This window comes from Amblyraja radiata, chromosome 4 (genome assembly GCF_010909765.2).
Source record: "Amblyraja radiata isolate CabotCenter1 chromosome 4, sAmbRad1.1.pri, whole genome shotgun sequence".
Taxonomy (NCBI): domain Eukaryota; kingdom Metazoa; phylum Chordata; class Chondrichthyes; order Rajiformes; family Rajidae; genus Amblyraja; species Amblyraja radiata.
In genome coordinates, this window is record NC_045959.1 from 49,229,218 (window position 1) to 49,244,218 (window position 15,001).

A 15,001-nucleotide genomic window follows, 5' to 3' on the forward strand; every position below is an offset into this window, starting at 1 on the left:
GTCAAGCTTAATTGGAAACTGTCCATGACACTTCATCAGACTTGGGCAAGATGTAAAATATTTGTAGCAAAGAAGCTAGAGGGAAGATTGAGTAAGAAAAATGGAATACCTCTGATATGTTTAGTTAAGTTTAGTTTATTGGTGCCACGTTTACCGAGGTGGAGTGAAAAGCTTTTTTGTTGTGTGCTATGCAGTCAGTCAAAAGACTATACATGCTTGACTGTAAACATGTTGAGAGAGGGAATGACTGTGGTGTAAATTATCCTTGATTATGTTGGCTGATTTTCCTGAGGTAGCATGATATGTAGGAGGAGGTGATGGGGCAGGGCTGGTTTGTATGATGGACTGGGCTGCATCCACAACTCTGCACTTTCTTGAGGTCTTGGGCAGAGGTGTTACCATTCCAAGTTCTGGTGCATCCCGATCGGATGCTTTGTAGAATGCACCTGTCGAGGTTGATAACTCTTTGGAGACATGCCGAATTCCCTTAGTCTTCTGAGGAAGTCGAAGCATTCACATGTTTTCTTGGCCATAGCTTCAATGTAGTTGGTCGAGGACAAAACGTTGTGTGACATTTGCACCTAGGAACTTGAAGTTCTCGACCATCTCCACTTCAGCACAATTGATACCAGGTCAGGGAATCGAGGATCCAGTTGTAGAGGGACTGGTGAGTCATAGGTTCAGAGGTTTGGAGATGAGTTTAGTTGGGATTATAATGTTGAAAATATAGCCTATAAATGGAAGTCTGACAGAGCCACTGGTAATCAATAAGGCATGCCATCTTGCTTTTCTTTGGCACTGGGATGATGGTGGTCTTAAAGCAGAATGGTATCGGGAGAGATGAAAGACATTAGTGATGGTGACGCTAGGTACGAGTGCACCTGATGCTGTCACGGTGGGTGATGTCAGTCCATTGATCTTCTACTCAAAGCAAGTATAAAATCCATTCATCTTGTCTGGGAGGGATGAATTATTGGCAGCACTGCCCGACTTCACTTTCTAACACGTTATAGCATGCAAGCCTTCCAACAAATGACATGCGCCCCTGTGGTTATCTTGGGACTCAAGAATGGTCTGGAATTCCCTCTAGGCATCCTTGATGGCTTTGCTAAGGTCGTAAATAGATTTCTTGTACTGCTCAGGATCGTTTGACATGAACGCTGGAGACTTGGTCTTCACCCAGGTATGAACCTTATAGTTATTCCATGGTATCCGGTTGGAGAACATTCGTACTGTCTTCTATGGTACACATTGCTCTACACACATATGAAGTCTGTGATGGCAGTACTCATTTGGGTCGGCTGCAGAGTCCTTGATTATGAACCAGTCCACTGACTTAAAACATTCATGAAGGATCTCATCTGTTTCCTCTGACCAACACTGTGTGACTTTCAGTACTGGATCTTCCTGATTCAGTTTCTGCTTGTAAGCAGGAAATAAAGTTAAATTACATTGGGCACTTGGTCACTTGCTTCCTTGTCAATATTGTGTAAAAGCTGAATTGTTTGTAAATTTGTTATTTGAATAAAATATTAAAATGTGCAATTAATTACAAATTGAGACTTTTTGGTATATTTTGAGATAAATGGCTCGGTTCTAAAATAAGTATTTGTACTCATTTTCTTTCCTGTGTTAAATGTTTTTTTACAAATTATTTTGAATAATAGTTATAAAGCTGTACAGCATGGAAACAGGCCGACCTTGTCCATGCTGACCAAGTTGGCATACTGGGCTAGTCCCACTTGCTTACATTTTGGCACATAGCCCTCTTAAACCCTTCCTGTCCATATCTATTCAAATGTCTCTTGAAAGTCGAAATTGTATCCACTTCGATTGCTTTCACTGGCAGCCCATTCCGGATATAGCGTACCCTCTGAGTGAAAAGGTTGCCCTTGAGATCCCTCTTAAATCTCACCCTTTCATCTGAAGCCTATGCCCTCTAGTTTTAGAATGCTCTGCCCTGAGAAAGAGACTGCAAGTGTTCACTTTATCCATGCTCCTCATGATCTAGTATGTCTCAATATGGTCTCAGTTTGCTATCTCCAAAGAGATAGATTCCTGCCTATCCAACAACTCAAGCCCACAAGCCCAGGCAACATTATTGTAAATCTTTTCTGCACCCTTTTCAACTTAATGACATCCTTCCTGTAGGTAGACAACCAGACTACATAGAGCACCGAGTGTGGTCTCATACACAACTTGTACAGCTGCATCATGATGTCCTAACTTTTTAACTCTACACCCTTCCCAATGAAGGCAAATGTGCCAAACACCACCTTCATCACTGTCCACCAGCCTCGTGACCTTTAGGAAACTATGTACCTGTACTCCCTCTGTTCTGTCTCAATCTTTTGAAAATAACATTTCACAAGAATGTAGTGCAGGAATTCCATTATTTGAGCCTTCAAATCCATTCCTCCCATGCTCTATTATGGTCTCATTCCAATCCGTTATACCCGTGGAAGAAGTATATTACTCTTTATTCCACATTCTAAAGCAAATGGAATGAACCTTCAGAATTTCAAATGGAATATGACGATTTATCTTTGATTTAGCATGTGCATAGTAACATCAGCTCAACTGTTATTATATGCAAATCAACATTTCAGTCTTTCTTTCAGCCTTGTTCATTCAATCCACAGAGCAAAGCAGAAAAACAATCTAACCTGTCTATAGATCAAGTTAGAATCCTGAGCCCTAGAACACAATGAAAAACATTGGTGACATGTGACTTGAAGATGAAGCTTATGTTGTTCATTTAGCTGTGAATCTGTTCTATTTGTTCAGTTTTTAGCAACAATAACAAAAAGTTATCTAAAGCAAGGTCAAGATTTAATGTTTTCTACTGAATTTCTCAATGCATTCATATTTAAAATTAAAAACCACTACTCTCCCCTCTTTGGAAAGGTAGATTCTGTCTTCTCTTTTCCCTTTTATGGTCTTCTATTGTATTAATTATTCATGAAGTAATTAAATAAAGCCGTCAATGTTAAAGTCGTAAGAAGGAACTGCAGACCCGAAACGTCACACATTCCTTCTTTCCAGAGATGCTGCCTGTCCTGCTGAGTTCCTCCTGCTTTTTGTGTCCATCTTCAATTTGAAATGTCGACTCTTTTTCTCTCTATCGTTGCTATCTGGCTTAGTGAGTGGCTCCAATTTTTTCTGATTTGTATTCAGAACTTTACATTCTTGCTATTTATTAATCATAATACAAAATGAGTGCCTTGATAGTTCTAAGTGCTGAGTGATAGAAATTATACATTTACTCGCTGCCTAGAGAATGCTGTTCTTTTGTAAAGGTTTTAAAAATAATTGTTTTTGTTTCGTAGTTGGCTTGGACACCATTTTTGGCTGCTTTCAGTGTGGGTTTACAAGATTGTGATGATCCAGAGGTTGCCTTTCTTTGCCTGGAGGGCATACGCTGTGCCATCCGGACAGCTTGTATCTTCAATATTCAGGTAATAAAAGCTACTTTGTATGAAAGAGCTGTGTTTTTAAGAAATGTCAATAGATATTATGTATAAATCATAACAGTGGTTATGCCATTGGACAAGTAATCAGTTTGCCTCGACTAATAATCCATAAGCAAGTTCAAATCCTACCCTCAGAGCTTGGAAATTGTAATTAAATAAAATGAAGCTATTAATTAAAGTGTCCCTGAAGTGACTGGATTTTTGTAAAAACCCTCCAGATTCACATCTCATTTAAGAAGGAAAATCTGCCCTCTGAACCTGATCTGGAAGCGCACAGCATTGCAATGCATTACTCTGCACTCTGAAATGGCTCGTATGCCATTTAAAAGATCTTTAACTTTGTAATGTTTGCTTTATGAAATTGTTAAATCGTTATATTAGACCATAAGAATGAAGGATTTGAGTATGCCAGCCAGCTGCTCAATTCATCAAGGTGAACAGAAGATGATCTACCTCAATGCTCTTTTCTTGTACTATGCTTATATGTTTTATTCTCTAATATACAGAAAATTATTGACCTTTGTTCTGAATGAACTCAACAACTGAGCATCCAGAGCCCTCAATGATGGAGATATCTAAAAATATCACCATCTTCTGCTTGATAAGATTTCTCCTCATCACATCCTACCCATGGCCTACCTATTGTTCTGAGACTGCAACATTTGGTTCTACTCCTCAGCCAGAGAAACATCTTTCCTCCATCTAGCCTATCAAGCCCTGTAAGAGTTTTGTAAATTTCGAAGAGATCTCCGTTCGTATTTCCAAACTCTCGAAAATACTGTCTCAGTGCATTTAGTCAAAGAACAAACCTGTAATCCTTCAATGAATTATTCTGTACTCCCTTGGGGGTAAACAGATCCCTTTTTAGTAAAGTGGACCAACACTGTACATTACACTCCAGGTGTGGATTCCTATTTAATTGCGACAGATGATGCACATCTGATAGGACAAAGAAAATGTTATTTCAGGACAAAAATAACATTGAAATTAAGGGTTAGTGTAAGAAAGTTGCACTGAGATAAAAAGCCAGCTGCAATCTTATTGAATGTGGATCAGGCATGAGGGGCCAACTGACGCCATCCATCCTCCTGTACTCATGTTAAGTTCTTAATTTTAAATATTGACATGTAATGATGGTTTAGTAATTTTTTCTATTTTAGATTAAAATCAATATTTTGATTGCATTGATTTTATTAACAGCTTGAAAGAGACGCCTATGTGCAGGCCCTTGCAAGATTTACTTTATTAACAGCAAGTTCTGGTATCACTGAAATGAAGCAAAAAAACATTGACACTATCAAAACTCTCATCACAGTGGCTCACACTGATGGCAACTATCTTGGGGCCTCCTGGCATGAGGTACAACATCTTTTCAATTTTATTATTAATTGTCATTATACTTATGAACATTATTGCTCTTCGAGAACCAGAGTACCACTACTATTAATAATAATACTACTATTCGAGTAAAATGTTCTTACAATTGTTAATTTTTCATAATTTAATTATTAAATTATCTTGGCCTTGTTAGATGAACTATGAAAAATGTTTTTAGTGGCCTTAAGGGCCTGTTCTTGTGCTGTATTATTCTATGTTTGAAATCTAACCATGCTGTAGTTTGGTTGATTGCATTAAGGTGCAGGTGAGGACATTAAGAAAGACGTGGTGAAGTGCAGGGCATTGGATTATTGGGTGGGAAGGTTTACAGGTTTTTTTGATGGTTGAAGGAGGAGAGAATTCTTCCTCATGTAACTCAAACTATGATGCAGATGCTGTTACCTGTTCTTCACACTGGTACTAGCTTCGAGGTATCGGAAATTTGATCAACCTGAATTTGCATGGTAAAACAGCAAAAGAAATCAGTTTTGCAATTCATTTAATTTGTGACGTTTTATGGGTTTGTTCCCCATCTCCTCAGATAAAACACACATTTTAGCTCAGGGCAACTTGAGTACAGGTTTGTTTTTTGTTTTTTAATTAACAATTTTGTTTCTACCCTTCTGAAATCCATCCATTTCAATCTTACGTATGCCAGAATTTTGTCCAATTATCGTCATGTTCCGTAAAGGTGTTTTTTTTAATGGCATGCCATAAATAGTATACCAGAAAAATGGGGAGAACCGCTAGTTTGTTCTCAGAAATCAAATAATTCCCCATTAGTGGTATAATGGGTCTCTTGGAATCAGCATTGGCATGCATTGCTGTTTGTGTCCTGTCTTAGAGGTAAAACATTTCATTAAAGTATTTCATTTAGAAATTGGTTTACATATTACAGTATTTTGGATCTATTTTTCATCAATTAAAACATCTGGTAATGTAATAAAATGTGAGCTCAAGCTCCTGAAAATAAGAACTTTTTATTGTCTTGTGTGCTAGAAGGACCAGGAGCTTTCCCCTGGACCTCTAAAGGAATCTTTCAACCACTGTTCTACCAAACTTCGTCTCTTTCTTTCTCTGACGGTGATTAGCAGTCTGTCCTACTTGCCATGAACTGCCTGAAACTTTGTTCCATTTCCTCACCTGGCAAATAGCCCTTGCACCAATGTGGACAGCTGTCAGGCAGGAAATGAACTAATAAGTAAATTGGTATACCTTTAATTTGGCCAAAATCCTGCTGGCCATTTAACCATCAGCCTTTAACTATTGAAACAGAGAGAAATCTTAGACCCTGCAATTTTTGCCCTTTCCTTTAATCAGCTACTTGGCCACCTTGGTGATACCACATATACTGGACATTCAGGATCCTCATGAAAAGAAAGCAAATAACAGGAGGTGTATAAAAAGAAAATTGTTGCCATAGCTAGACCTCCGAGGGAAAGCTTTATTTAGTCCAGTGCGAGTGCTGTTTTGCTGCTGATTAAATTCCAGACACATGATTTTCAGAGACAAAGATCCTGCTGCTTGTTCATTGGATGGGTAATTAAAGATAATTAATGGACAAATCTTGCCTAATGTATAGCATAGATTGTTTAATGTTCAAAGATATTTGTTTGACAACCAACAAACAGTATCATATTTTAGCTGTGTTTATGTTCTTGAAATGCAGTTTAATTGTATAGCTGGCAATATATATTATCATTCTGAAGCATTCATTAATAGGCATTTAATAAATAGATCTCCGCCAGGTCTTGCTGCAGATCTTTGACTTTGTAGTGCTGTATAATTTTGGTAAACTCTTTCAATAATTTTAAATTATTTAATTCATTTTGTTTTTGTTTTGTGTTCCTTTTTATCTATACATGTTTACAGATCTTAAAATGTATTAGTCAGTTGGAACTGGCTCAGTTGATAGGTACGGGAGTAAAAACGCGTTACATATCTGGAACCATTCGAGGTAGAGAGGGATCAGTTTCTGGAACCAGGGATCAAACTGCTGATGAATATTTGGGTCTTGGATTGGGTAAGTTATTTTTTACAAAACAGGAGTTGTTGAGGCTGGAAGTGTGTTTAAAGTAATTGTTCAAAATAAGTTTCATGTCATTTCTTGAATTAAGGAACAGGCACGAAACAGAAAGATTTGTAGGCAAGTGGGACTAGGGTAGCTGGGACATTGTTGGCCGGTGTAGGCGAGTTGGGCCAAAGGGCCTTTTTCCACACTGTGGAATCCAATCTATGACTCTGTACCTGCTAACCAGGCAATTTAGTTCACAATTTACAGCACTGTACATTGTTTTCTAAAGATTTAACTATTTCCATACAGCATTGATGAGTTTCATTCTTGGTAGTTGTATTCGAGGGCTGGCAAAATCTATTTTCATTGTTATTATTATTATCTTGATTATCTGTTTAATCATGTTTTATGTTTATGATTCTTTGCAATCTGAATTAAGTTTATTTTTTAAAGATAACAGTGAATGTTCGATCAACGTACGACATACGCTCATCCAATTCAAAACATTACATAGACTATATTATTCAAAAACTAAATTAAATAAAATCTTTCCTAATGTTTCACCAATCTGTGATAAATGTCTGTGTCAAGAAGCTACCATAGCGCATTCTTTTGTTTTTCGTACAAAAATCCAAAAATTCTGGTATGAAATATTTGATATTTTTTCAAAATTAATTAAAATAAAACTGGTACCAAAACCAGAATGGATCATTTTTGGAATATCGGAAGGTATCCCTGAATTAAACGTGTATCAGAAGAATTTATTCAATTACGGCTAATAATGGGAAAAAAGCTCATACTTAAATTCTGGAAAAATGCGCCCACACCAACAATAAAAATGTGGACATCAAATATGTTTGAAACATTACATCTGGAAGAGATGAGATTCCTCTTAGCAGGTAAAGCAGACCAATTCCAAAAGACGTGGTCTACGTTTCTGGACCTATTACAAGCATGAGGTGCAATAGTAATTTTAAAAATAAATAAATAAATAAATGATATCAGGACCTGGCAATGGGAGGTAAAACAACAAAAACAGACTTGGTTGGTAGTCCCCTTTCTGCGGAGTATAATGTTATAATAGAGCGATTGTTCCTACTTTCTTTTTCTTTCTTTTCTAGGGTCTACTTTCTTACTTTACTTCCTTCTCTAACTTCTTTTCTAAGGGGCTTTCTTTTCCCAACACTCTCTTGCACTTCACGACTCTTGCGCACTTTCTTTACTTTCCTTACTTCTATCTTTTTCTTAAAGCTCAAAAAAATGAAGCGGTACAAAAAATGTATTAAGATATATGTGTTGTATATTATTGTAATTTACCGTACTTCTAATAAAAATAATTTTTTTTTAAAAATAAAAAAAATTTAAAAAAAGATAACAGTGAAAACTTTACACATAGCCGTTTCTTTCTTTGCTACTCAGGTACTTTGGGTGGTGGGACTGTGGACCGAAAGCAAATAGCTAGCATCCAGGAATCCATTGGTGAGACCAGCTCTCAGAGTGTTGTTGTGGCAGTTGACAGGTAAGATTGGTTTTGTCTTGAGAGTTATATGCCCTGTGGTTCATTTGGTACACTTTGCAGACTCAATTTCAAATATTTTTGTCACCTGAGATCTGATAATTAATCCATCTCCTTTGCAAAATATACAAAGCCCTTAAATGTTAGTGAGGCAAATAAGTCATAGTGATACAGTGTGTGGAAACAGGCCCTTCGGCCCAACTCGCCCGCACCGGCCAACAATGTCCCAGCTACCCTAGTCCCACTTGCTTGCACATGGTCCATAACCCTCCAACCCTGTTCTGTCCATGTACCTGTCTAACTGTTTCTTAAATGTTGGAATAATCCCAGCCTCAACTACCTCCTCTGGCAGCTTGTTCCATACACCCACCACCCTCTGTGTGAAAAAGTTGCCCCTCGGATTCCTATTAAATCTTTTCCCCTTCACCTTGAACCTATGTCCTCTGGTCCTCAATTCCCCTACTCTGGGTAAAAGACTCTGTGCATCTACCTGATCTATTCCTCTCATGATTTTGTACATCTCTAAGATCTCCCCTCATCCTACTTAACCTCTCCCTATAGCTCACACCCTCTATTCCTGGCAACATCATCATAAATCTTTTCTGAACCCTTTCAAACTTGACAATATCTTTCTTATAACATGGTGCCCAGAACTGAACACAATATTCTAAATGCGGTCTCACCAACATCTTATACAACTGCAACATGACCTCCCAACTTCTATACTCAATAATCTGACTGATGAAGGCCAAAGTGCCAAAAGCCTTTTTAACCACCTAATCTACCTGCGACTCGACCTTCAAGGAACCATGCACTTGTACTCCTAGAACGCTCTGCTCTACAACACTACCCAGAGCCCTACCATTTACTGTGTAGGTCCTGCCCTTGTTCGACGTCCCAAAATGCAACACGTCACACTTCTCTGTATTAAATTCCATCAACCAATCCTCCGCCCACCTGGCTAATCGATCCAGATCCTACTGCAATCGTTCACAACCATCTTCACTATCTGCAAAACCACTAACATATGTATCATCAGCAAACTTGCTAATCCCCTACCAAGTTGAAATCCCTTACTCAACACACCTGTCAGAAATATCAAAGACATCAAGCTTCGTAGGATTGGGTAAGATGGACCATTGGCAGATGGAGTATTTATTAAGAAGATTCTCAAAGGAAAGTAGAACTTCATCCTCCGTGGTGTACAGAAATCCATTGTTCCCAATTTTGAAGGAACATGCAGACTTAGTCTTCACAGGCTCCAACATTTCATCACGTCTGAATGAAGAAAATTGGCCTTGTCTCAGTCCTGAGCAATCTGTTCCTCATTCAGAAACACTGCATCCTGATCAGCCCGGCAAAATCCTCCCTGCGTCTAGACTGTCAAGCTCTTTTAAGAATTTTGCATGTTTTGGTGAGGTCTGCTCTCAATTATTCTAAACTCAAGAAGGTAGAGACGGCAAGGGGAGAAGAAGCAAGCCGAGGAACTATTGACAGAATATTTAAAAAATATTAATTTGATTCATTTGGAAACATTGGTTAATAGCAAAAGTTTTACACAAACAAAGATGAATTTTACACACATTAACCCCTCAGTTACCAGGCCAAGTCACTGGATATTTTTTTTCAGTAGAGATTGATAGGTCCTTGATTAGTAAGGGCGTCAAAGTTTATAGGGAGAAGTAGGAGTACGTGGTTGAGAGAGAAAAATAGATCAGCCATGATTAAATGGCGGAGCAGATTCGATGGGCTAAATGGTCTAATTCTGCTCCGGTCTTTTGTTATTTGCTAATTTTTCATGAAATATTATATCTTCTGAACTTGTATTCCAATATGGTCCCTAAAGCTTTCAGGTTTGGCTTGATTTTCTGTTAAACATGTCAGCACTGTATGTGGAGGCTATTTGCATTCCTTGCGTATGAAGGCAAAGAATTTCACTGTGACTTGCCACATGTGACAATAAAGTATTCCATTCCATATTCCATATATCAGAAACCTTTCTTCTGTAATCTTGTTATCTTCGGTCAAGCAGAGAAGTTCAGTGTTGGTTAATATGGTGATACAGCTGGTAGAGCAGCTGCCTCTCGGCTTCAGCAACCTGGTGTCTGTGTTGAGTTTGTGCATTTTCCTTGTGATTGCTTGTGTTTCCTACCCCATCCTAAACTCATAGGTAGGTTAATTGGTGACGGTAAATTGTCCCTCGTGAACATTAGTGAGTGATAGAATCTGGCCGAAGTTGATGAGAATGTGGGGGGAATGAAAATGGGATTAGTAAATTGGTATCAGATGGTTGGCATGGTACTGGTGGCATAAGGGCCTGTTTCCATGCTAGATGACTGAGGCTCGAAAGCCATTTTTTCCCCCCTCACATTACATCTTCTAGACTGTACATAGTATTTCCTCTTTGAAGACCTCTGGTCGCTTATATACCTGGCAATATTTGATTGTCCAACTAAACCAAGATTTTGTTTCAATAGAAAAACTGTCACTACTTCGGTTGAGTATATTTTAATTATTGATTTTGCTTTATTCCTTTTAATAACCACTAAACTTAATGATTTGTGAGCATTGCTCTTGCCACTGAGACATGTTCCACCTGCTCCCAGAACTAGATCCAGCATTGCTCTGTCATGGAGATGAAAACACACTGTGGTGGAAATACATTTTGTTCGCATAGTAGGTAAACATAGTAGGTAAACAAACATTGTACTCCTGTTCAATATAATATTTCAGAAGTCAAATATTGAAGACATACTTTGTAATATTATGCTTTTAGTGTGTGACTGAAGATATAACCTCTCTGCTCAAGAAAGCTTTCTAATATGTACTTTTCCTCTTTGCCCTCACACTATTATTTTCCCACTATTATAAAGGATGATTGAAGTATTTTACTATTAGTATCAAAAGGTTCTTAAATCTTTCAGCTATTTGCATGTAAATGTGTCCAACCCGCTCTTTCCCACTCTTTCATAGCCATTTGGTATCATTTTGTAAAACTTATTTGTCTTACTGTACAATCCTCAACATGGAAAGCTTGTCCCTTTTGCATTCCAGGATCTTTACAGGATCAACAAGGCTGGATGGAAATGCTATTGGTATGTCTTAATTGAATATTTCTCATATCATTGTTTTAATTCATTTTACATAGCACATTAAAAATGTTTTATTTGCTTGATATTTTCAGTTGATTTTGTGCGCTGGCTTTGTGCTGTGTCCATGGATGAGTTAGCCTCACCAACACATCCACGAATGTTCAGCCTTCAGAAGATAGTTGAAATATCATATTACAATATGGGTCGAATCAGGCTGCAATGGTCCAGGATATGGGAGGTCATAGGAGACCATTTTAACAAGGTGATTTTTTTTGTAAGAAATCTGCAATGCATTTGAGCTTTGTTAAGCACACCGATTTACATGTGTAAATAGAAATGTAATTTGTGGTTATATAATTTTGATAATGTTGACAATTCATTCATATTTCTACTGTAGTAGATTACAGATTTGGTATGTCTATGGTTATCTAAATATATGTTATTTGTTCTGAAACTTGTTCATCCCACACCACCTCTTATTCAACTTTATCCCACCTGTTTTTCATCTGTGGTTAAAATGTTATCCTTCCTCTCAATCCATTTATATTATTGTGTTTATTTTATTAACAACTACTTTATAGTTATGCAGAGTTCTTTTCCTGTCTTGTTTTAACATGTGATTTTTGCCTTCAACACAAATCACCCCTCCCATCTTATTTCCCTGTCTCATGACGTTCTTCATGTTTGATTATACTTATCAATCTTTCTGATTTCCTGTTATCTCTCAACTTTACTGTTCATCTCACTAGTAATAGACTTGTAATTTTTGCCAAATTCTATTTTATTTTTGCCACACATTTCTTAATATATGCGGCAGTGCATATCTCTAGTCCTAAATCCACATAAAGTTTCTCGGAAAACAGTTCTTTCAGTACAAGTCCAATTAATTATCTTCTTCTAATTCTAGATTTAATTTTTAAAATTCTCTGTTATAGGACAGAAATTTAAATTGAATTAGTCATTGTGCATATTTTGCATTTCTTCATTTAAATGTGTGAAGTCCAATGAATGAAATGAAATATCAATAAATTCAGATTTATAAGTGTTCTTTCATGGTGCTGAAAGAAGTTAACTACTTTCATTTAATACCAGGTTGGTTGCAATCCCAATGAAGATGTTGCCATTTTTGCTGTAGACTCTCTGAGGCAGTTATCAATGAAATTCTTGGAGAAAGGCGAGCTTGCTAACTTCAGATTTCAGAAAGATTTCTTAAGACCTTTTGAGCACATAATGAAAAAGAACAGGTAAGTTCCTATCAACTTAAAAATGGCATTCTGTCTGATGACAAGAGTTCTGTTGTGGAATTGTAGTTATCTCTGATTACTTTTAAAAAACAAAAATGTGGATGTAAGGATGTGCAAATTATTTTATACAATTTAGCTGCGTAATGTTTGATTATTCCCATCTTTACCACTTTTAATAATGTCTTTAACAAATGTTCAGGTTTTTCAATTACATTTTTGCAAAGTATGTATTTTTTCTTGAAGATCTCCAACAATCAGAGATATGGTGGTTCGATGCATTGCACAGATGGTTAATTCTCAGGCTGGTAATATTCGTTCTGGCTGGAAGAATATTTTCTCTGTGTTTCACCTAGCAGCCTCAGATCAAGATGAGAGTATCGTAGAGCTAGCATTCCAAACAACAGGACACATTGTCAGTGAGTATTATTTCAGTCATCAAAATGATTAATGTTAGCCTGAAATGTAGATAATTGTAAAATGTCTAATTATGTGGATATATTTTTTTTTAATATATGTTATTTCACCAGATTTCTGGTCATCTTAATTCAGAGTTCATATTTAAGGTTGATAGGTGGTTGTAACCTATTTGATTTTTGAACTGCATGTTAAAAAATGGCCATTAATAGTAGGGAATTGACTGTACCCACTTCATAATTCTATGCATTCAATAATACATTTTCCTTGCTCAACCAAGTCATCATGAATCCCGTACACCTTAATCTTCTGAATCAACCTACCATGAGGGACCTATTAAAAGCCTTACTAAAATCCATGTATACAACACCCACAGCCATACCTTCATCAATCTCCTCAAAAAAGTCAATCAGGTTCGTACGACACGACCTGCAACATACAGAGCCTTGCTGGATATTCCTTAATAGCCCATTCTCTTCCAAATGGGAGTAAATGCTATCTCAATGAATTCTCTCCAATAGTTTCCCTACCACTGATGTGAGGCTCACTATAGGCACATGGATTCTCTCTACTTCCATTCTTAAAGAAAGGCACAACATTGGCCACTCTCCAGTCCTCCAAGATCTCGCATGTAGCTACAGAAGAAACAATGATCATTGTTAAGGCCCTCGCAATCATCTCTCTTAACCTGGGCCAGATTCCACCAGGCCCTGGGAACCTATCCATCTTGAAGCTCTAAAATGTGGATAAATGTGAGGTAATCCATTTTGGTGGCAAGAACGAGAAGGCAGATTATTATCTGAATGGAGTCAGGTTAGGAAAAGGGGAAGTACAACGAGACCTGGGTGTCCTAGTACATCAGTCAATGAAAATAAGCATGCAGGTACAACAGGCAGTGAAGAAGGCTAATGGCATGTTGGCCTTCATAATGAGAGGAGTTGAGTATAGGAGCAAAGAGGTCCTTCTGCAGTTGTACAGGGCCCTGATGAGACCACACCTGGAATATTGTGTGCAGTTTTGGTCTCCTAATTTGAGGAAAGACATTCTTGCTATTTAGGGAGTGCAGCGTAGGTTTACGAGGTTAATTCCCGGGATGGCGGGACTGTCATATGATGAAAGAATGGAGCGACTGAGCTTGTATTCACTTGAATTTAGGAGGATGATAGGAGATCTTATAGAGACATATAAAATTATAAAGGGATTGGACACGCTAGATGCAGGAAACATGTTCCCGGTGTTGGTGGAGTCAAGAACCAGGGGCCTCAGTTTAAGAATAAGGGGTCGGCCATTTAGAACTGAGATGAGGAAAAACTTTTTCACACAGAGAGGTGTGAATTTGTGGAATTCTCTGCCTCAGAAGGCAGTGGAGTCCGATTCACGGGATGCATTCAAAAGAGAGTTAGATAGAGCTCTTGGGGCAAGCGGAAACAAGGGGTATGGGGAGAAGGCAGGAACGGGGTACTGATTGTGGATGATCAGCCATGATCACATTAAATGGCGGTGCTGGCTCAAAGAGCTGAATGGTCTACTCCTGCACCTATTGTCTATGTATCTATATGTATCTATGTAAAAGAGCACCAGCACCATCTCCTTCTCAATCTCAAACTGCTCTAGCATATTTGTATTCTCCACACTGATCATTGTCTTACAAGTCCTTCTCCTCGGTGAATACAGATTTAAAGTACTTGTTTAGTACCTCACCTACATTCTCCAACTCCTTATGGGTAGGTGCTGCACATCAATAGAGCATTATGGCACTATATGGAGGGGGAGAGCAACTGATGGATGAGCCATGTCACTGGCTTTCCTGAAATTGTTAAAATTGCGAAAAGATAAATATTTTTCTAAGTTTTAAATATTTAAGCATTCCA

At 37.8% G+C, this 15,001-nt stretch overlaps 1 protein-coding gene across 4 annotated transcripts in view; it reads left to right on the forward strand.

The window, feature by feature from the left end:
* arfgef1 (ADP ribosylation factor guanine nucleotide exchange factor 1) overlaps positions 1-15,001 on the forward strand; it is a 179,765-nt gene that overhangs the window by 131,082 nt on the left and 33,682 nt on the right. For all 4 annotated transcript variants that reach the window (XM_033019361.1, XM_033019362.1, XM_033019364.1 and 1 more), the window contains 8 exons: positions 3,330-3,458; positions 4,674-4,832; positions 6,723-6,873; positions 8,284-8,383; positions 11,435-11,475; positions 11,565-11,734; positions 12,565-12,716; positions 12,960-13,132. In XM_033019361.1, the coding sequence (XP_032875252.1) occupies positions 3,330-3,458; positions 4,674-4,832; positions 6,723-6,873; positions 8,284-8,383; positions 11,435-11,475; positions 11,565-11,734; positions 12,565-12,716; positions 12,960-13,132 (1,075 nt within the window). The remainder of the gene's footprint in view (positions 1-3,329; positions 3,459-4,673; positions 4,833-6,722; positions 6,874-8,283; positions 8,384-11,434; positions 11,476-11,564; positions 11,735-12,564; positions 12,717-12,959; positions 13,133-15,001) is intronic.